The sequence below is a fragment of the Eimeria maxima genome, genomic scaffold, assembly GCF_000499605.1.
Source record: "Eimeria maxima Weybridge genomic scaffold, Emw_scaff328, whole genome shotgun sequence".
NCBI classification, from domain to species: Eukaryota; Apicomplexa; class Conoidasida; order Eucoccidiorida; family Eimeriidae; genus Eimeria; species Eimeria maxima.
The window spans coordinates 14938-34310 of NW_013566140.1; the positions used below are offsets into that span (position 1 = coordinate 14938).

Sequence of the window (19373 nt, forward strand, 5' to 3'; positions counted from 1 at the left end):
TAGCTCAATAAAAAATGCTTCTTCCTTTCTCTCTTTCTCTTCTTTTATTCTGAGTGTGTGCTTTGAGCTTTTGTATGCTCCTCCTCTTCTTCTTCCTTTTGCTGTTTTGTAGACTCTGCATGCGTCCCTTTATGGGGCTGGCTTTTAGACTCTGCATGCGTTTCGTCTTTATGGGACTGTTTGCTTTCTGCATGCGTTTCGTCTTTATGGGACTGTTTGCTTTCTGCATGCTTCTCCTCTTTGTGGGGATGCTCTGATTCTGTTTCTGTTGCCTTGTGGTGGTCTTTACTCTCTGCATGCGTCTCTTCTTTCTGGGACTTTTTTGATTCATTGTGCTCTTTTGATTGTGCTGATGATCCTTCGGGTTCTTCCTCTTCTTCTTCTTCATTGGGAGTGAGGCGCTCCTCTTTTCCTTCCGCTTTTTCCTTCTCTTTTGCTTCTGCCTTTTCCTCCTCTGTTTCTTCCTTTACTGCCTTCTCTGTTTCCTCTTCGATTTTCGATGCCTCTTTCTCCGATTGCTGCTCACTAGGCGCCTTCTTTCTTTCTTTGGCCTCTAGTACATGCACATACCCTATTTCTTCTGCTCCTAGTACTACAGCCTGGTCTTTATCTGCTGCTGGTACTGCTGCAGCTGCTGCAGCTGCTGCAGCTGCTGGTACACCTGCTTTTGCTGTTACTGGTGCTTCTGCTGCTGGTGCTGCTGGTGCTGCTGCAGCAGCTGCAGCAGCCCGCTTGGGGGGAATCCAATACTGCAGCAGGCACAGCTTGTAGCGGCCGGGTTTAGGTATCTGAGGGAACACAGAATAAAGAGCACGAAGTAGCTAGGAAAGAGAAGAAAAGCACTTATTTGTGTCTGCAAAGGAAATATTGCATGCAAAGAATAAGTAGAGCTATCTGCATAAGGGAAGGCGCGGGCATGCATCACATCAAACACATTAAAAGAGAACAGAATAGAAAAGAACTCTAGAGGGGTGTCTATGCTCGTTAAAAGCCATTAAGTAGTTCTTAAAGTATATATCTAATTAATTAGCCGAATTGTAGGTGTCTAAATGTTTTCTTTTATGTATTTTTCTTTTTTATTTTTAGGGCTATGTGGGTATGCTACCTCAATATTCTCGAAGACAACACCACCAGTCAATACTGTTGGCGGCGGCATCTTAGAAGTGTTTTGCGTATCCTTTAAGAAGGCGGAAACGGCTTCTGGGTCTGTTGGGCTGTAAATACACAACAGGAAACGCATCTTTATTTCTGTTATTGAAGTAAAGAGAGGAAGAAAAAGGGAATGGGGAAGGTTAACACACAAACCCTTAAAGCCCGCCCACTAACTCGAGCGCGCCCATTTGTTTGTGCTTAAATGTGATGCTTCTGTCTATTTTTATTTTGTCTTGTTCTTACTTGCATTGGGTATTCTCGTGTACGGCCAGCAAACGCAAACAACTGTGCATGTTGCTGCCTTTTATAAACAACGCCTGTGGCAAAGGGTTGTCGGGGGGCTGCAAGGAAGTACAAGAACAAGAAAGACGTTATTCCCTTAGTCTCCCCCGGTTCGTATTATTGTCAGTCTCCTCTGTTATTGCTGTTCTTGTAATTAGTGGTATTCTTGGTGTTATTAGTGTTTTGTTTCTGTGTGTCCGCTACACAGATATGTGAGCACAGGGACTCCCCTAGAAGGGGAGAAATACAAGGAGAAGCAAAGCAAATATCACTTTAATAGACAGCTAGTAAGGAAGCGGAGAAGCAAGGATGGGAAATCGTTAGTGTTATATTCATATATTACCGAGCCTCATTGGCTGTTAATACTCCGCAGTGTAATGATTTAATCCTTTTCTGTTGTGGCTATGACTGTTTTATTGCTTCATTTCTAGCTATTTGCTTGCAAGGGAGTTTAGGTTTCGCCTTACAGACACCAGAAGTTCGTACTCCCGTCCTCGCACAGGGGCAGCCATGGCACATCGGGTGTAGGACTGAAAAAAATGCCACACAGCAGGCGGGTTTATACTTTCTTCAATTGGTACATAATTCAGCAACATTAGATTGTATAGGCACAAGGATAACGTACAGCATACGGCTCTACTGTGATGCATGCTGTCACGTAGGCAGCACAGACAAAGCACACTGTCCCAGCATTAAAACGGACCAATAATGGGGGTTTAGGACCCAATATACATGTACAGTAGGCGCAAAGGAATCTATAAACGACAATGAAGATGTAAAGCAGTTAGCTAGTGCAGGTTAAAGAAGAATTTACCTCAGGACAGGTAGCCGTTGCCTCATCTTGGAAAGGTGCACAAGTCCTAAAGCCGCCGCCTCCAGCCACAAGGTCGTATCTCTTTAGAATACACACAAACACGCACACAACACAAACAAGTGAATAACTGCAAGAAACGAGAGTGTACTGCCTCTCTGTCAATGAATACTGCTCAAAGAAACCAAACAGTGCATTGAAACAGATGATGGTGCTCTATGTCGACCAACGCATGCGTGCTAAGAAGTGTATGCAAATACACTTCACAAAATAAGAGTAAAATAAGGTTGCAGTATTGTTCGCTGGGCAGGTACTAAAAGCCCCCGCGGATCACATGAGCAACAAACACAACATAAATAAACTCAACAGACCTTAACATAGAGGTGGATCTTGTTTTACGTTTTGTTTTACTTACAAAGCAATGAGTGGGGGTGGTCGGCTTGTTGTCGCAGCTTCTGGGGGCGCATTCTGCAGAAAAATCAGGATAAACACAACAGCGAAAAGAGAAACTAGAAGCTCTTAGGTGAGTATCTAAACGCGCAAATCCATAAAATAATCCACCCACAGGAGTGTCCAAGGGGGAGGCGCCTGTTTTGTTTGGCACGTAGCATCTTTTCTTCAAGTAATCAACAAGAAGGCAGCAAGTACAGCAATGCAGCATGCATGCGACATCCTGAAGTTCTCTAAGGCTTCAAAAGAGGATGCAACAGCTTCTTATGAATATGCTAACAAGCGCAAGCAAACAGTGCTACACATTTGTGCAGATATTGTTGTCTGTTTCGCCTTTTAGCCGACGTACCAATGGGGCAGTCTAAGGGAGATTTGCCTGTCTTTTTGGCAATCATCATTTGTTCTCTCTGCTCTTTTTCTGAAGTTTCCGCTTCGGGAACTTCTTGTGGCCTCAACACTCTGTTGCCCGTCTCCTTCAAAAATAGCTTGTTTACGTCTTCGCTCTCTGATACGAGGCGCTTCAAAGTATTTTGCACCTAAAAGCATAAGTTCAACGCAATAGGAAGAGAAGACACAAACCCTAATTACTAGGACAAGAATACCACACTCCGTGCAAGGTTTTTTGTCGACCTTTGCTGCCTTTGCTGTTGCTCTTGCTGCTGCTGCTGCTATTGCTGTTTCTACTGAACAGTAAGCCATGCACGTGATATGCATTCTGATAGGCAGTACATTTCTCTGCGCTTACATTTGTGAGTTTCCCCCAAATTCCGGAGACGGTTGACTGCATGAGGACTTGCATGTGTTTGAGGAGGTTGAGGTGGGCGATTTCTTTTTGCTTGATTTCCATTTCTCTCTGTTTTAGTTCGTGTTGAACTCGCAAATGAGCAGCCAGATGCTGGGCTGTCTTTGTTGCTTCTTCTAATTGCCGGTGCTGCTCAGCATCTTGCACACTCATGGCAGAGGCCCCCAAGGGAGTTGACACGTTACCACGGGGGCCGCCCTCTCCCAGCAGGTGCAGCTTTACGAGGGCCTCTTGCTGATAGAAATAACACAACACGAGAGTCACAGAGAAGACATACACAACCCAAATAAAGGACGGTTGATCGAGAAAAAGCAGAACAGCCACACGAACGAAGGCAGACTACCAGCAACCCTAGTCTCTGAAGAACCAGATGCAGCACGGCACGTTGTTATTGACGCATGCAGACATATAAGCAGCAGAATATTCATGTGTATCATATATTTAGGCACACATAAGTAAGTACGCATCCAATACACAGTATGAAGTAGCACAGGGAAAACGAAAAGGCGTAGGGGGTGATAACGCAGCAAACAGAAGAGAGGGAATTGCTTAAACAAAACACAAAGGATCCCACGAATACGATGAGAAGGAACACAAAAGGAAATGCAGTAGGGGAGGAAAAGAGAAAACTAACATCTGAATGTACTACGAAAATGCTAGATGGTATCGTTTTTACAATCGTGTCCACATAAGGCCAATATGAGCTACCTTTGCAGTGTTTGTTTCTTATTAGGAACCCCTCATAGTGCAGATTGGCACAGGCATATTAAGAGGATCTAGATATACTGGTACAATACCTCATGACATGCAAACAATGTAATATCAGCACTGGATTAAAGTCTATTTACCTCCATGCGCTGAAGGTTTGCAAGTCTAGTTGCTTTCTCCGCCAGTTCCTTTTTGTGTCTTTCCTTTTCTTCCTCTTTTTCTTTTTCTTCCTTCTCCTTTTCCTCTTTTGTCTTTTCTTTTGCCTCTTTCTTCACTTCTTCTTTTGCCTCCTCCTTGCCTTTCTGCAGTGTTTGCACGGGTCGAGGAGCTTCTTTGTGGCTTTCCTCTTTCTTTTCTTCTTTTTCCTCTTCTTTCTTTTCTTCTTTTTCCTCTTCCTTTTCCTCTTCCTTTTCCTCTTCCTTTTCCTCTTCTTTTTCCTCTTCTTTCTCCTTTTCTTCTTTCTCCTTTTCTTCACCTTCTTCGTGTTCTTTCGCAGTCTCCCCAGCCTTCTGCGATGCCTGTTCGGCTACACGGGTTTTCGCACGGTGGTGTTCCTTGTGGGTTTCTTCTTCATTTTCCTCTTCGCTTTTTCCTTCTTTCTCTGACGTCGGTGCTCGTGAAGTTGCTTGTTGGCTTTCCTTTATGCTTTGCGGCTCTTCCTCCTCTCCCTCTTGTGACTCTGCTTTGGAGCCTGCTTGTTTGCTGCTGCTGCTGATGCTTGAATCTTCCTTGTGCGATGCTGCACCCTCATGGGCCTTAGCTGGTGTGGCTAGAGGGGTAACAGGTTCCTTGACCTCTTCCTCTTTATGTTTGGGTTCTTCTTTGGTTGATTCCGTCTCTGGGAGCTCGTGTGAATGTTTGGATTTCGTCTCTGCTGATTCTGCCCCGGTCTGTAGCGCCTCTTCTTCAGCAGAGGCTGTCTTTGAGGGATGCTCACTTTCTTCCTTATCCTCCTCCTCCTCTGCTTCCTCTTCGCTCTCCTTTTTCGTCTTTGCTGATTCCGTAGATTCATGTGCAGTTGCCGACGCCTGCACCAAAGAGGCAGCAGAGTCCCCTGCAGTGTTGCCATGCAGGCCTTCACCAACAGCAGCAACAACGGTTGCAGAAGTCTCAGTAGGATGTTCCTTTCCGCCTAGTTCATCTTCTTTGACCCGCAGATTTACTTCATCTAGGAAGAATTCAGGAAATACGGGAAAATGCGGCTGTACGCTGGCAGAAGTGTAACGGGTAGGCAACTGCAGGAGGACCTCTTCCTCCTCTGGCTGATGAGAGCCTACAGGGGCCTCATTAGAAGAAACCTCGAGAAGCGAGTTTCCCACATAGCTTAGGAAAGACCCAGGGGAATGTGAACTACTGAGGGAGCTTTTCCTCGTCTGTCCTGGTTTTGCGGTTGGGGTTGCTGCTACCTCTGTTGTGGAGTCTATTTCTCGGGCTTCGTCTTCTAGGCCGCGAACGTTCCTCAAGTGCACCTTGGCTGTCAGTTGTGTTTTGTAATCTTCTCTGGTGAGCATTTGCGCAGCTGAGAAGGGATCTGATACAGCTGATTTTTGTTGTGTGGCATTTTTCGTGCTGTTGTGGCTCCGTGTGCTGCTGCTGCTGCTTGATTCTTTCGGAATGCGTGGTGTTTCGCCCTTGTCACTCGAAGTATTCAGAGAAAGGGAAGCATTTGCTGTGCTTTTTGAGTGGCCCCCAGTTAAGCTGAGCTGCGCCGCGGAGAAGCGGTAGGGTCCCTGGTTGAACGGTTGGGTTCGAATGGGTTCAGAGGAGCATAAGAAAACAAACAGAAGACACCAGCACAGAAGGTGAAGCAAGTGCTTATATTGGCACACTACAGACATCTTGAATGGCTGGAGAAAGGGACTTGACCTTTTTTCAAATAATAAGGTCGAACGCGGCAGCAGGCGCAGCCACCCGGGGAGGCGCCAACTATAAACCCCAGGGACTAGCGAAACATCATCAACGGAGCGACCCCGCGAAAACCTATTGATGGATTTAAGTGGGCTGTTAGGATTCATGGCTATTGTGAGCTGCGACCAAAGGAGTCGTCGCAGCTCATCATCGGCCAGATCAAGCCAGCCCTTCGCTGAGCACACGGGGAAAAGGAAAGCACACGACAGCTAAATCTCACGGTGTCGCCAAAGAATGAAATCAGCATTTGTATTCAATCCGAAAATCCAGGTATGGTTCAGCATCCACTCAACAGCTCTCACAATAGCGAATCGAACCTCCGAAGAAGACAGAACTTCTGAAACAACACTGGGGCCCCAAGCCCGTGAGATCTGCTGCCTAAAGAGCCAACAACAAGGGAATCCAAGGAGGGATATCCCTTAAATAAGTCATAAAGATAAAGAAGACAAAGATAATCCAACAGCAAAAACTCTATTCAGGGCTGCCGAAGCCTCTGCTGGAAACACGCAGCCCGCTCAGCCGACGGGAAGGCGTGAACGACAAGCGGGCGTACCAATACACCGGCAAACGATAGCGTATCTTGGGTGAAATTCAGCACTTCATTGTTTTCAACCTGAAACTTTAAGGATTGCATGTTGGGAATGAATATATTAGCGTCAGGGTCTCGAGCCGCAGCCTCAGACCGCTGGCCTTCTGCCTCCCACCACGGCGCGCAGGGCAGCAGTCTACGGAGGCATTGAGCCTCCCTCTTAAGTACCATTTATTGCATTTTTTCAGTTTTTATCTTAAGCCCTTAAACTTAATGTTCTCTTCACTTTGATGGACTACTTTACTAAATGGAACATCCCAGCTGTCCTACCTACGTTCGTGACACTTTGGGTGTGCACTGAGCTGGCCACGACGAACGCGTCTTGCATGTGTATTGAGAGCATATTATGGGTTCACTTTCCTTCTATTTTTGAATAAATCCCTGTGAAAATATAGACGTCAAGGTGGTCATCCAAAGTTCTCTAAGCTTTCACCGGACTTTCCCGTAGCTGCGCTGCCTACCTCACCATAGGCGGGAGGTCGGGCCTGGGCGTTAGTAGAAAAAGTATTCGTGATACCCTTAGTACACCCCTTCTACGAGTTAGAATTAACGGGTTGACTAACAAAACCGAAGTGAACTATGTGTCTCCGGCGGAAAACATGAATGGAGAGAGCACTCGGTGGGCTCCTGCGATGATCAGTCTTACCTACCCGAACATAGGCATCCGTTATTTCCCCCGATGCATAACAAACAACAGGTTCAACTCGTAGAGAAGTTGAATCTCACAGAAATACCGTTAAGTCTTAAGCTAAGTGTAGAAATGCAGAGGGCAACGTAGCGCCAGTTGTACAGATAGTGTCGACAATTGTATTCGTGCAGGCACAGCGGCACAAAAAATCCACTCCCCTGATTATTTAATGTGTCGTAATACACCGAAAATCGTGGGGTTCAGTATGAGAGAAATTCAACCAGCAAGCAGGCGTGCTGCCATACAGGTCGGTGGAATATTCAAGCGCCGAAAGCTACGTTAGTTCCTCCAACGTAGCATCTATTTGTACCTGAGTTACTCATGCTAACAACATTTTGGCAACAACACATTAGTTAGTACTAACACTAAATTGTGGCAAGCTCCCAAATGTTAATACCAACGCTTGTGTGTCTCGTTCTCCACCGTTTCCTGGAATGGGCTTCATGTGCGTTTAGACCCATCGACTTTTTACCAATGCGCACAGGACTGGGTAGCCGCATCCCAATAGATCTGCTAAGTATAGTATGCTTTGTAAACTTTGAGAATTATTTTACTCCTTTTTTTTCTCATTTCTGCTTCCTTTTAAAATGAAAATCCCCTGAATGCCTTCCATTTGTCACACGAGAGGAAGAAGTTTGTCACTCCACGCTGCATATCCTCTTTACGACGCAGAAGTGCGACTGAAATACGAAGGAGTCACTCTCCCTACTCTTGAGCAATTTCTGCAGAGGTTCGGTCCACATCTGCGCTCCCGCAGCTATCTCTGGGAAAGATTCCAGCAGAGGTAAACAAGCGAATAACACAACAATTGGATATAAACGTAAGCCTCACAAAAATGTGCTTGGAAAGGACGCAAGTTGTGGTGCTGAGCTCCCTAATCAACGACAGGAACAGAAACTAGTCGGTGTGCGTTTCGTTTTGCCCAGCTAGTCGACGGCTGCATCAGAGCTGCAAGCTGACGAAAGGTAATGCAAGGGCCAAATATAAGTGAAAGACTAAATGGAACACTGCAGGCAGGAAGTAAACTTATGGGGAAAACAGGGGCAAATGATATCAATCCGTGTCATTCCGAGAAGGAGAGAGCGGTAACTTGCGCACGCCGCCCTAATACACCAGCAAGTTGAGAGGAGCGAAACGGGTTCAAATCAACGGAAACGGATGATGCTGAGGGCAAAATTAACAAAAAACATTCCATTGGCTTCTCGTCCTACAAGTGTGCAGGGTCTCAAAGAGAGGACAGCAACTCTCTCGGCGATCCCAGTGTCGGGGGCAGCGGGAGGCAGGGGGTTACCGTTCACGGCTAATTTCTCTAAGGGGAAATAATATTATAAACAAATTGCAGGAACCTTCTATGAGCTGAAATGCAGTTCATTGCTGCTGAACTGCATGCAGCGGTCCGCCTGTGCCCGCTCGTGCGTTCGATCGTCGCCGACGTTGGTGGGCTGCCATTCCTGCTTCCTCAGCTATTCGGCTCGTTCCATTAGAACATACAATTAAAATAATTGCAACTGTAATTTGGTAGCGCATAGAGATCCATTTTTCGGAGTTTCTGTACATTATTGTCAGGTCGTTGACCCTGAGTCCACCAGCCCCGCCGCTGCACGTACGGTCATTTCCCTCCTCTTTTAGGAGATTTCGCTAGAATATTAATTTTGTTTCCATTCTTCTTGTCTACTTTCAGAAATATTTCTCAGCATCGACTGCTCCCTTTCTCATCTGAGGGTCTGTGCACCTGCGTTGCCGGCAGCCCCTCTTGCACGTCGGCTGCTCCACTCTGTTACGTCAGTCAGGGCCTCGTCTGGTGGGAGTGGTGACCTACCGCGCGTTCTTCTGCTCTTCAGTTGTAGACCTTCAGCAGAGGCGAAGCCTACATAATTAATTAATTAATCATGGGATTACCGCAGCCCCAGGACCGCCTGGGCCAGACGGATTTAACGGAGATACATGAGGTCTTAGACATTTCAGGCAGCATAGCCCTCAACGCAAGACAGCCACCAGCTGCCCACGTGGCTTCCACTTCCGCTGCTCCTCCTCCTGATGCTGGTGGTCCCGTAGGTGCTGCTCAACTTGATGCAGCGAAGTCGCAGGGGGAACACAAGACCTCCACGAGTGTAGATGCAAATACACAAGAACAAACTACAGCGGCAGCAGAGACTGCATCAGAGACGCAGAAAACAGGGACGCAGGCAACAAGCGGAACCGAAGCGAATGAGAAAGGCTGTACTGCGCAGCAACCGGATGGCAACACACCGTCAGCTGCTGCAGCTGCTGCTGCCCCCGGTTCAGAAATTGGGACTCTGCAACAAATACTGAGAACAAAGGAATTCAATCTCGCACTTGTATCAGATGTTGACGAGCAGCTTTTAGTGAACATCAGCTTCAAACAACCCGTCAGAGTAAGCTGTAGGCCTTTACTGCGTTGTGTGCCCAAGCACTTTCGCTATGAGTGGCTGTGTGCAGTGATTAGTTGACATTTAAATGTTTATTGTTAGCCACATTCCTTCTTTTTCTTGATTACTTTAAAGCTTCACACCATCATGTTGTGTTGAGCGTTATTGTGTTCATTTTTCTACAGCTCGCTTCTTTTGCTATCTTTGCAACAACTCCCCCGAAGGGATTTAATACGAACCCCGATGAAGAAGACTCCGTCTCCGAGCCTATGGTAGTGAAGGTGAGGCTTCACTACTATTGCGCTGTATTCTGGCTGAGAATAAAATAATATGATGTGTTGCATTGTTGTATTCTCTATGTTTTTGTAAGTATTGGTAGAGACCTCAATGCGCAGTAGCATGTTACTAGTGTTTCGGCCTCGCATGAACACATCTTCATAGATAGAAAAATATGCGTACCTAGGGATCCATGATGGCTGAATATGAGTGATTTCAGTGTAGCAGCCATTGTGCCCTAACTGAAATGCATTTTGTCTGTTTTCCGACCTCTTCAGGTATACTGCAACAAACAACATTTGAACTTCTGCGGCGTTGTGGACGAAGCATGCGCATTTTCCGTTCTGTTGAAAAAAGAGGATGTGCTGGCGGGCCGCCGGATTGCACTACCGGGCAGCAAGTTCCACATGTGCTCATCAGCGCAGTTCTTTATTCAAGAAAACCAAACGGGGTCTGCGTATACCTTCTTGAACAGATTGATCTTCTACGGCGTCGCAAACAAACGCTACTCGTAAAGACGCACTAACTAATAGGTGCGAAGGTGCCTCAGCACCGGTTATTGGTAGTGGCTGTCTCAGACTTGGTTTTTATTTTGTTTACGTTGGCCTTGTTGTGCTGGTTTGTGCTAGTATCCGACATCGAGCTCTTGCACGGAGGTCTTTGTTCTCCAGACGCCACAAGCTCGAGACCCTCTGAATTTCTTCTATTGCATCTTGCGAGGGAGTTTTGTGAATAGGTTTGTTTCATTTGCACAATTTTTTAGACGTTGAATACAACCGTACACGCACCTTCACAAGAAGGGAAGTGCTAATGATATTTGGAACTACTACCGCTGGAGCGTATCAATGGGAAGCCCTGGCGGCTTCTCTCTCGTTGCTGCAGAGAACGCCATACAGCCACTCAAGTATCGTTAATTTGGAATTTTAGCTGCTCATAGTAGGAAGGGACCCTCACACACTTTTGGGGCAGTGCAACAGTGGGGCAGTGCAACTGGGAACTGGCCCTGAGATTAAGCATAAGAATTGATTGAGGCAGTATGATATTATCAGTGGGTGGAAAGAGGGAATAGCGTGGGGAGTATTCCAAGACGGTTGGTACCGTCACCAGCAGCAGATATATCGCTGTGGATATGTCTCACGGGGAGCAGCCTCCAAAGAAGGAGGGAGGGAGTAAAAACCCCAATCACTTAATAGAAAAATGCGAAAAACAGCTGGAGAATAGGTTAACCATCTGGGCACGGTGTTCTAACGAGAGGAGACTGCAAAGGCCGTAGCGCACTTCACCATTGGTGTCTGTTTGCATTCTCAGCAAAGGCAAGCAAAAGGGGGGAAAAGCTCCATCATAGCATCTAGACCTTTCTTTTTCTGACTTCCACTACTACTTGAGTTGTGTACTTTTCTTTTAAATTGGACGCAATCCGCAGTTTTCATTGCATGCCTCGTCCTACTGAAGTCGTTTGGCGCTAACCTCGCATCGAGCCGCAGCCCGCTCTGCGAGTTGGGCGGCTTTCCAATTGAACAGATTAAAAAAGGTTGTACTTTTGAAAGAAAGTTTATGCTTCGTCTCCTCGTTCACAAAGTTAAAGACGGCAATTTACGTTTTCCTCTGTTCACCCCGCGCCAACGGTACGCGCTGCGGGCCCTGGCTGGAGTCGGCGGTGGGTACTAAGCGTCGGCTTAGTTGTCCACAGCTTGTACTTTGATGGTGTGTTTCCCCACAATTATTTTTGAAATCTATGTTTTCATTGAATTGGGAGGCAACTAAAGTGCTTCTTCTCCCTAGGTGACGACGGGCGAGGATGTGCAGCGTCCGCTTTTGCGTCGATGACGGGATTCGGCTGATCTTTCCTCTGACCTTCTCTTCTACTGGCGGGCGCAAATGCGAATGCCGTAAATTGGATTCATCTTATTAATTTCCCTGACTCATGGGGGAGGACGGATCGGCTCACAGCCTCTCTGCTGCTGCGGCTCCTCCTCTTTCCCTCTTTGCAGTTGCACCCCAAGAACAACAACCACCAGAAAGGGACCTGCAACAAACTGGCAGGAAGATACGTTTTCCATTGTTGCCAGCATTATTGTCCTGTCTTTTTTTACTCCCCTTCTTCTTTTCTTCCCCTTGCTCCTCCGCCGCCTCCCTCCTGCCCCCTGCAGCAGATGGCGCTGCCACCGGTCTTCGCCGTAAGTATTAACCTTATCTTTCCTCTCTAATTGTTGCATTACACCAGGCAAAGCATCTGTGTGTACTAGCTATACGTGGGGTTCCTTATGAGGTATTTATGCGGGATTCAATGGAAACTCTGTGCACGCCATAAACACCACCTGAAACACGAGAGTGCTGCCACAACGGTGCCTCCTCACTTCTGCCCGGCAGTACAATCGCCTGATCTTCAAGTCTGCATGCTCCGTAGCTAATGTCCTTCCTTTTGCTGTTTGTATTATTGCAGAAATCCTTTTACGGGGCCATGGGCGCATCGTCCCTAGGTACCGGCGCAAACAAGGCGCCGAAGGAGAGGCACCACAGGAGTCGTTGGTTGTTCACCCTCAGCACGATAACGCAAATGAGACTTCTCTTCCCCTGCAGTTCCGGTTAATTCGCATCAGGCCCAGAGCCTCCTTTAGAGCAGCCACTAGCCTATTCTCTTTCTCTCCTGGGCTGGGAAACGCAAGCAAGTCGAAGGAGCAGATCGGCAATCCAGAGCAAACAAGTTTTGCCAGTGTTTCTAGTAGCCATCAAGTCGCTTCTTCTTCCCGCCTGCCACCCAGCCGCTTGGCTGCGATTTCACGGCATAGCTACCCCTTCGAGATTTCAGAGGGGGCAAAAAGAAGTGGGGGCCCTAACACCGAAGCAGAGTCTACAAGAGCCCGATTTGTTCAAGGAGACAAAGACAATGGCAATAGTGCTGTTGGTGGGTCCTCCACCCATCGTCTGTATACAACAGACAGCCCAGTGTCAAGAGGTGTATTTGTGCAGATGGATTCCGAGGGAGAGAAGAAGTCGATTTATCCAGCTACCGAATTGATGCAAGAAGGCTACGGAAAGTTGGTGCTGCCCCCCCCTACAAAACCTACAGCTGCACCTACCCCACAACAACAACAGCAGCAGCAACAGCAAGCCGTTGTTCAGCCCTCCCCCGGCACCTCTCCACATACAACAGGTGCGCAGGCTCAGGCCCAAGCGGTGGCGGCAACGGACTACAGCCCAGGAGACTACAAACCCGACACGCCTCCAGAGGCCGCACCTCCAGGGGATCCTAGCTCGAGCCCTTCTTCTGAAGACGACAGCGAACTCGATCTCGACGAAGGGGAAACTGCCGGCACAGACCCCTTTGATTCCCCCGTTGCAGGGGGAATGGCGGAAGGCAGCATGGCTGGCTACTCCGACATGGGCTACATGCCAGGCACATATATGGGTGCCACAGCTATGGGCCACACAGGCGCCATGGGGGCCTATGGGGGGGGCTACTATAACGGCTACGGTCCAGGGATGGGCTCCTCTTACTACGATCCCTACGGAAGTTATGGACCCTATGGAACCACCAGCCTCTATGGAGGTTCAGGAATGTACGGGGGCTATGGAGGCTATGGGGGCTATGGAGGCTATGGGGGCTATGGGGGATACGGGGGCTATGGGGGTTCAAGCTCTTATGATCAACACTACGACGACTATTCTAGGAAGTATGCAAAAGAGGCAGCCAAGGAGGAAGCAAAGCGGAGACGAGAACAAGAAGAAAAAGACCGCAAGCGAGAGGAGAAGGAGGCGAAGAAAGCAGCAAAAGAGGAGAAGCAAAAGGAAAAGGAAGAGAAAAAGGCAGAAAAAGAGGCCAAACAGAAAGAGAAAGACGCCAAACAGAAAGATGAAAAACAGGCTCAGAAGGAAGGAGCCAAACCAAAAGAGGCAAAAGGCGAAGGCAAAAGCGCAGACAAAGCAAACGCAAAAAAGGGTGGGAAAGGAGGGGAGGCGAAGGGCAAAGAGAAATCGGCGAAAAGCGAGAAATCTGGAGGAGGCGGTCAAGATAAAAAAGAAAAAAAGGAGAAAAAAGAAAGTGCAAAGGGAGGGGGCGGAAAGACAGAGGCGAAGGGGAACAAGAAAGAGAAACAAGAGAAAGGAGGAAAAGACAGCAAAGGGGGGGACGGCGGTAAGTCTTCGGGAAAAGAGTCAAACAAAGGAGGGAAAGATGCAGGGGAAAAGAAAGCGGCCAAGGGAGACAAACAGCCAAAGGGAGGTGATAAATCGCAAAAGTCGGCAGCAGACAAAGGCGAGAAGGCAAACAAGACAGGAAACAAAGCAGACAGCAAAGCAGCAGCAAAGGGGGAGAAGTCTGCTGGTAAAGACAAGGGTGCAGACGCAGCAGCAGGGAAGCAAAACGGAGCAGATAAAACAGGGGGCAAAACAGAAAAGAAAGCAGACAAGTCAGCAGCCAAAGAGGGGAAAGCAAAAGAAAAGGGAGCAGCAAAGGAGAAGACAGCTGACAAGGCGGCAGGAAAACAAAGTAAGACAGAAAAGGCAGGTACAGCAGCAAAAGAAAAGAAAGCAGAGAATAAGGCTGGTGGCAAAGAAAAGAAAGCAGATAAGGCGGCAGCAAAAGACAAGACAGCTGATAAAGCGGCAACAAAAGACAAGGCAGCTGATAAGGCGGCAGCAAAAGGCAAGGCAGCTGACAAAGCCGCAGCAAAAGACAAGTCAGCTGACAAAGCCGCAGCAACGGACAAGGCAGCTGGCACAGCGGGAGCAGCAAAAGAGAAGTCTGCAGGTAAAGCATCAGGAAAGGGAACTGCAACAGAAAAGGGATCAGCAAAGGGAAAAGCAGCAGACAAAGGCACAGCAAAGGAAAAGACAGCAGATAAGGCGGCGGGAAAAGAGCAAAAGAAAGCAGAGAAAGCAGCAGGAAAAGACAAGACGGCAGCAGCAAGTGGAGGGGCAAAGGCAGAAAAAGGAGGAGCAAAAGCAGGGCAGAAAAAGGAGAAGGCAGGAGGGAAAGAGAAAGCGAGCAAAACGGCAAAGCAAGAGAAAGGAGCAGCAAACAAAGAAAAAGCAGCAACGAAGAAAGAAAAGGGAGCTAATAAGCCTAACACCGCTACCAACAAACCCAGCAAGAAAGGCGCCAAGCAGAAGGCAACACAGAGCAAAAAGACCAAGAAAAAGACAAACGCGACGGCAAAAAATAAATCCAAGGCGCGAAGGAATAAAACGAAAAGCAGGACCGCCAGAAGGGCTGGGCAAAGACGGCAAAGAAACAGAAGACCGAGAAGGGCCGGCCGTTCTGGTGGGAGGAGAAGGAGAAGGTGAAGACGTTAAAAGCCTCCCTCTCTTCTCGGGCATGAACGAACTCCTTCAACGGATAGAAATGAACAATATAATACGGCAGAAAAAGATAGAGTGTACTGATGGTCAATTCAAAGAAGAACAAAGCAGGGTAAAACAGGATGAAACACAGCAATTGAATATAAAACCATACAGCTACTACGCGCACGAGGGAAGTCAAAATACCGAAAAAAATGAGTTTGCTAAAAGTCTGCGGTGTAAAGCCACCAAAGGAAACTCAGTTGAGTCGCCTTTTATTAACTCTTTCATCTTTTTTTATTTTGAAACTGTTTCACGAACTCCCCTCTCCGCATTGCACTTACACGAAATGCGGTTATATAGTTGGAGTGGGAGGTTCTCTTAAAAAAAATGCATTGTTTCTTTTCATTTAATTCTTATTTTTTATGTGTGTTTTCGTAAGCTGAGTCCAAGCCGAAGGCAATGCTTTGCCACACAATAACCAAATACGGAATTTGAAAACATATTTAGGTCCACACAAAATTGCATCACAGCTTTTCCTTTTCCCAAAAGAGCAGCAATTGTCCACATAGAAAAAAAGAGCGGAAGTGCCAACAAGCTTCCAGTGCTCAGACGGAACGAGATAAACTTTCCCAAATCGCGTTTGCTTCTCTAATATTTGTTAAAATGCCAATTCGCAGCGTTACTCCCCTAATTACACAGCCCAGCACCAAGCTAAAGTACACTAGTCGATGCAATTATATATTCTATATATACATTCGCAGTATGTAACAGCCATTCTAATATCTTTCTTGTAGTAAGAAGCCCTCAGCAAGCCTTTTCTGGACATTCCTCTCTGTTATAAAACCTCCCTGTGGCCGCTGCTACCACCACGAGAAGAGCACCAGCTGCTACAACTGGCTTCCAGTGTCTTCCTTTCCATCCGTTTTGCTTGTTGGCTTCTCGTGAGATCCACTCCCCTGACTTTGACAGCTTGTCGGCTGGTTTTGTGTAGAGGTATTCTGTTGCCCAGCTGCTCCTATTTGTCTCTAAGCCGAAGGCGCGCAGTTCCTTTTGATGTTCTTCCCACGCTTCTGCTTCTGCCTTTTCCCGTGCTGCTGCCTCCAACACATCCTCATCCTTTTGGTGTTCATTTATGGTGTTTTTAAATTCCCTGCACTTTTTTTCCATTGCAAGTTTGCTTTGAAAGCGTTCGAGCATTTGCTGTTGGTAAAAGACATCTTCCCCCGATGCAGCCCTCCGTTGTTCTGCATGTTTAGCCTTGGCCCAGAACTCGGACCTCTCCTTTAGCTGCCTTTCCCATTCCCTTAGAATCATTGTCTCCTGTGCAGAATTTTCCCCCCTTCCAGTTCGCGGAGAGGAGGCCTCCTCCTTCTGTGGGCTATTCAGACACTGCGACTGCTTCTGTATTTGCAGTGCCTGTTCATACGCCTTTCTGAGCTCAATGAAACCACTGGTCTTCGAATCAAATTCGGGAAAGGCAGCATCGGGGTGGAGCTTTTTGGCCAGTTGGAGGTAACGAAGGCGCAAAGCGGCAGCGGATGCGTCGGGGGTCAGCCCTAACACGCGGAATGGGCATTCACTATTCGAGTTGTTGCGTGCAGAAAAAAAGCGAGAGAGAGGGAGTACAGGAAGCCTCTTTAAGGGCAAAGGAGACAAAGCAGACAGGAACGCAGGGAGAAGCAGCTGCATCGCCTCCTGAAGCCTAAAGATCTACGAAAGCCGAAACGAGATCTCCGCAAGAAAGAGGTTCAACTTACTGCACTGTTATTATTCATTGTTTTATAAAGCGGCTACATTCCTGATTTAACGAAGGGCGAAGGACTGCAGAAAATGAGACGTTGGCGCTGTTAAGGTATTTGAACCGAAATAAATTTATTGGGATTCTCAGCTCCTTCTCTCCCCTCCCTCAGGGTGGTTGGACAGGCGCATGCGGCGACGAAACCTCATTTATATCAATGAGCAAGAAATGCGATTATCAGTAAACTCAACAGCTTAAGTCCAAGTCCCAAGAGTCATACACCAAATTTAATGCACAAGACAAACTCACGGCTGTCGAGTCGCCGGAGCCGAGAGCTCTTGGAAAGCCTGTACGGCAAGAGCAATATTCCATTGTTGAAATCTTTAATGAATCTACAAAGAAGTTTTATTTGATTTTGTGGAATTATATTTGTATTTCTCCGGCTACATTTGAGAATATCACACTGTTTAGGAGCAACCCGTCGTGAACGTGCACATTCGCTGTTGAGCTTGAGTTGCGGTGGGCAGAGGACGGTTGCAGGAGAAGAAGCAAACAATGAACGCTTATAGTTGTCATTACAAACAAAATAAATATATTTAAACAAGTAACAATATTATTCTTCGCATTTCATTTCGAGTTGAGCACCGCCGCCTCTGCGGTATTTCGCCAGACTGATTGCTGGATACCGTGGGGCTGTAGCGGCCTTGAGAGGCGCATGCAGCTGGATTCCTCTTTTTCGTTAACGTCTTTCATCCTTTTTGTTTGTTTGTTATATCGTTTGCTATGTTTGAACCTCCAGTAAGGGGGATTGTCTTAATGGCTGCATCCAGATGGGGCCTCATGCTCAGCACACTCTCCTCCTCTTTCTGTCGACGCTCGTTGGTGATTTTTTCAAATGCCTATTTTAAATACCTTTGAAACATCTCGTCTAATAAGTTAGCTCCTCACGCCACGGTGAAGCTTCCCAGCGCGAACCCCAATCTACTGGGTCTTGACGACGCCACCTCCCTGGTGCCTACAGCAGACTACTACTACTAACAGACTACTACTACGAACCTCTGAATACATTTATTGTTGAAGAAAGGCCTTCATAGCAGTGTTTTGCCGCCTCTATCTGTACGGTGGTTGGCAAGCATCCTCATATGTGTATAAACGCATCGCTTGCGGAGGTAGACCTGCAAGAGCCGAGGCAGCAGTGCGAATACGGCTGTTGTTCGTGTATACAGTAAAGCACACGTTGAGGTGTATAATACAGCCTTAGCCAAAATGCATTTCGTAAGGTCCTCCGTCTACCAGGCGGAGATCACAGAGGGCGGAGTTCGTGAGAGGGAGGTCGACACCCGTTCCCGAGAAGAAGTCGAGCTCCAAGAACGACTCAGAAGGCTGCCTGAATTCAGCAGAAGTAAGCTGTCCGCAGAGCTTGCTATAACCCGGATGCTGACCCTTTTTCCAGCTGTGGTTTGGCTTTGGAATACCTATGTGTGTAGCAGATGCTCTAGTTGACCCTAGAGGCTATCTGCCCAAACTAATGTAGAGCTTGTGGCTTTGATGCTGTTTGCACCAGCTTTGCCGTATGTGCTTGTTCCTTTTGTGCAGACCCAAACTTCAAGAGGTGTGTTTTTGTCGCCTGTCTCACTGGTTTGTTAGACAGGAAGGTTTTGCTTGTAATTATCTACCCGCTAGGCAGCCCATTGAATTCCGCTCAGCGTGCTTGTGTATGGGTGCCTTTTTCGTGGGCAATGCTTGGACAGCAGCCTTTATGCTCTGCCGTCTTACGAAAAGCTGCCATTTAGTTCCTCCTATTCCAGTTATCTTAATGTATGTTTTCCTATATTTCCGTTTCAAGGCACAGTTATGCACAGCTTAGTGAGATTCAACCCCTTTTCCCTCTCTGTGATTCCGTCTGCCTGTACATGCAGTTATGCAGAACAGGTCCTTGAGGGTATTCCCGCTACTACACCCGAGCCGCCGCCACCTACAGAGGGCAAACAGAATCCAAACCTCCCTCACTCGGTATGCTTTGCAAGTGCATGCTCCGTTTGGTTGTTCCTACTTCCCCGCAATGTTTCAGGTTGTTATGTTTCTCTCCAAAACAATTATTGTAACTGTGAAGGGAGTCATAGGGACCGAAAAACGCAATTGTAATTTTTATTTTGCCTGCTTAGAGTTACCGTTGTATGGTATTGTGCTTCTTTTTATAGCTCGCATAGTACACATTTCACTAGGGTCCCGTTTAGAGCCACCATTATATATATATATATATATATATATATATATGCTCCTGCTCAAATTCATC

At 47.2% G+C, this 19373-nt stretch overlaps 5 protein-coding genes across 5 annotated transcripts; 3 read left to right on the forward strand and 2 right to left on the reverse strand.

Annotated features, from left to right (window-relative positions):
- Positions 1 to 44: 44 nt before the first annotated feature.
- On the reverse strand, positions 45 to 7045 carry EMWEY_00028530 (hypothetical protein, conserved; the record flags this gene model as incomplete). The annotated part of the gene is made up of 12 exons (XM_013481397.1): positions 45 to 788; positions 1106 to 1214; positions 1396 to 1493; positions 1902 to 1964; positions 2249 to 2329; positions 2661 to 2713; positions 3045 to 3231; positions 3441 to 3731; positions 4346 to 6288; positions 6416 to 6491; positions 6667 to 6806; positions 6973 to 7045. 12 exons carry the CDS (start codon positions 7043 to 7045, stop codon positions 45 to 47), a joined length of 3858 nt encoding a protein of 1285 aa, XP_013336851.1.
- A 2234-nt stretch (positions 7046 to 9279) lies between these two features.
- EMWEY_00028540 (hypothetical protein, conserved) lies at positions 9280 to 10571 on the forward strand (the record flags this gene model as incomplete). The annotated part of the gene is made up of 3 exons (XM_013481398.1): positions 9280 to 9786; positions 9966 to 10061; positions 10335 to 10571. The coding sequence occupies 3 exons, from the start codon at positions 9280 to 9282 to the stop codon at positions 10569 to 10571; spliced, it is 840 nt and encodes a 279-aa protein (XP_013336852.1).
- Positions 10572 to 11854: 1283 nt separating this feature from the next.
- On the forward strand, positions 11855 to 15342 carry EMWEY_00028550 (hypothetical protein, conserved; the record flags this gene model as incomplete). Its single annotated transcript, XM_013481399.1, has 2 exons — positions 11855 to 11945; positions 12500 to 15342. 2 exons carry the CDS (start codon positions 11855 to 11857, stop codon positions 15340 to 15342), a joined length of 2934 nt encoding a protein of 977 aa, XP_013336853.1.
- A 602-nt stretch (positions 15343 to 15944) lies between these two features.
- EMWEY_00028560 (hypothetical protein, conserved) lies at positions 15945 to 17028 on the reverse strand (the record flags this gene model as incomplete). Its single annotated transcript, XM_013481400.1, has 2 exons — positions 15945 to 16026; positions 16301 to 17028. 2 exons carry the CDS (start codon positions 17026 to 17028, stop codon positions 15945 to 15947), a joined length of 810 nt encoding a protein of 269 aa, XP_013336854.1.
- A 1315-nt stretch (positions 17029 to 18343) lies between these two features.
- On the forward strand, positions 18344 to 18870 carry EMWEY_00028570 (hypothetical protein; the record flags this gene model as incomplete). The annotated part of the gene is made up of 2 exons (XM_013481401.1): positions 18344 to 18479; positions 18674 to 18870. 2 exons carry the CDS (start codon positions 18344 to 18346, stop codon positions 18868 to 18870), a joined length of 333 nt encoding a protein of 110 aa, XP_013336855.1.
- Positions 18871 to 19373: the final 503 nt, after the last annotated feature.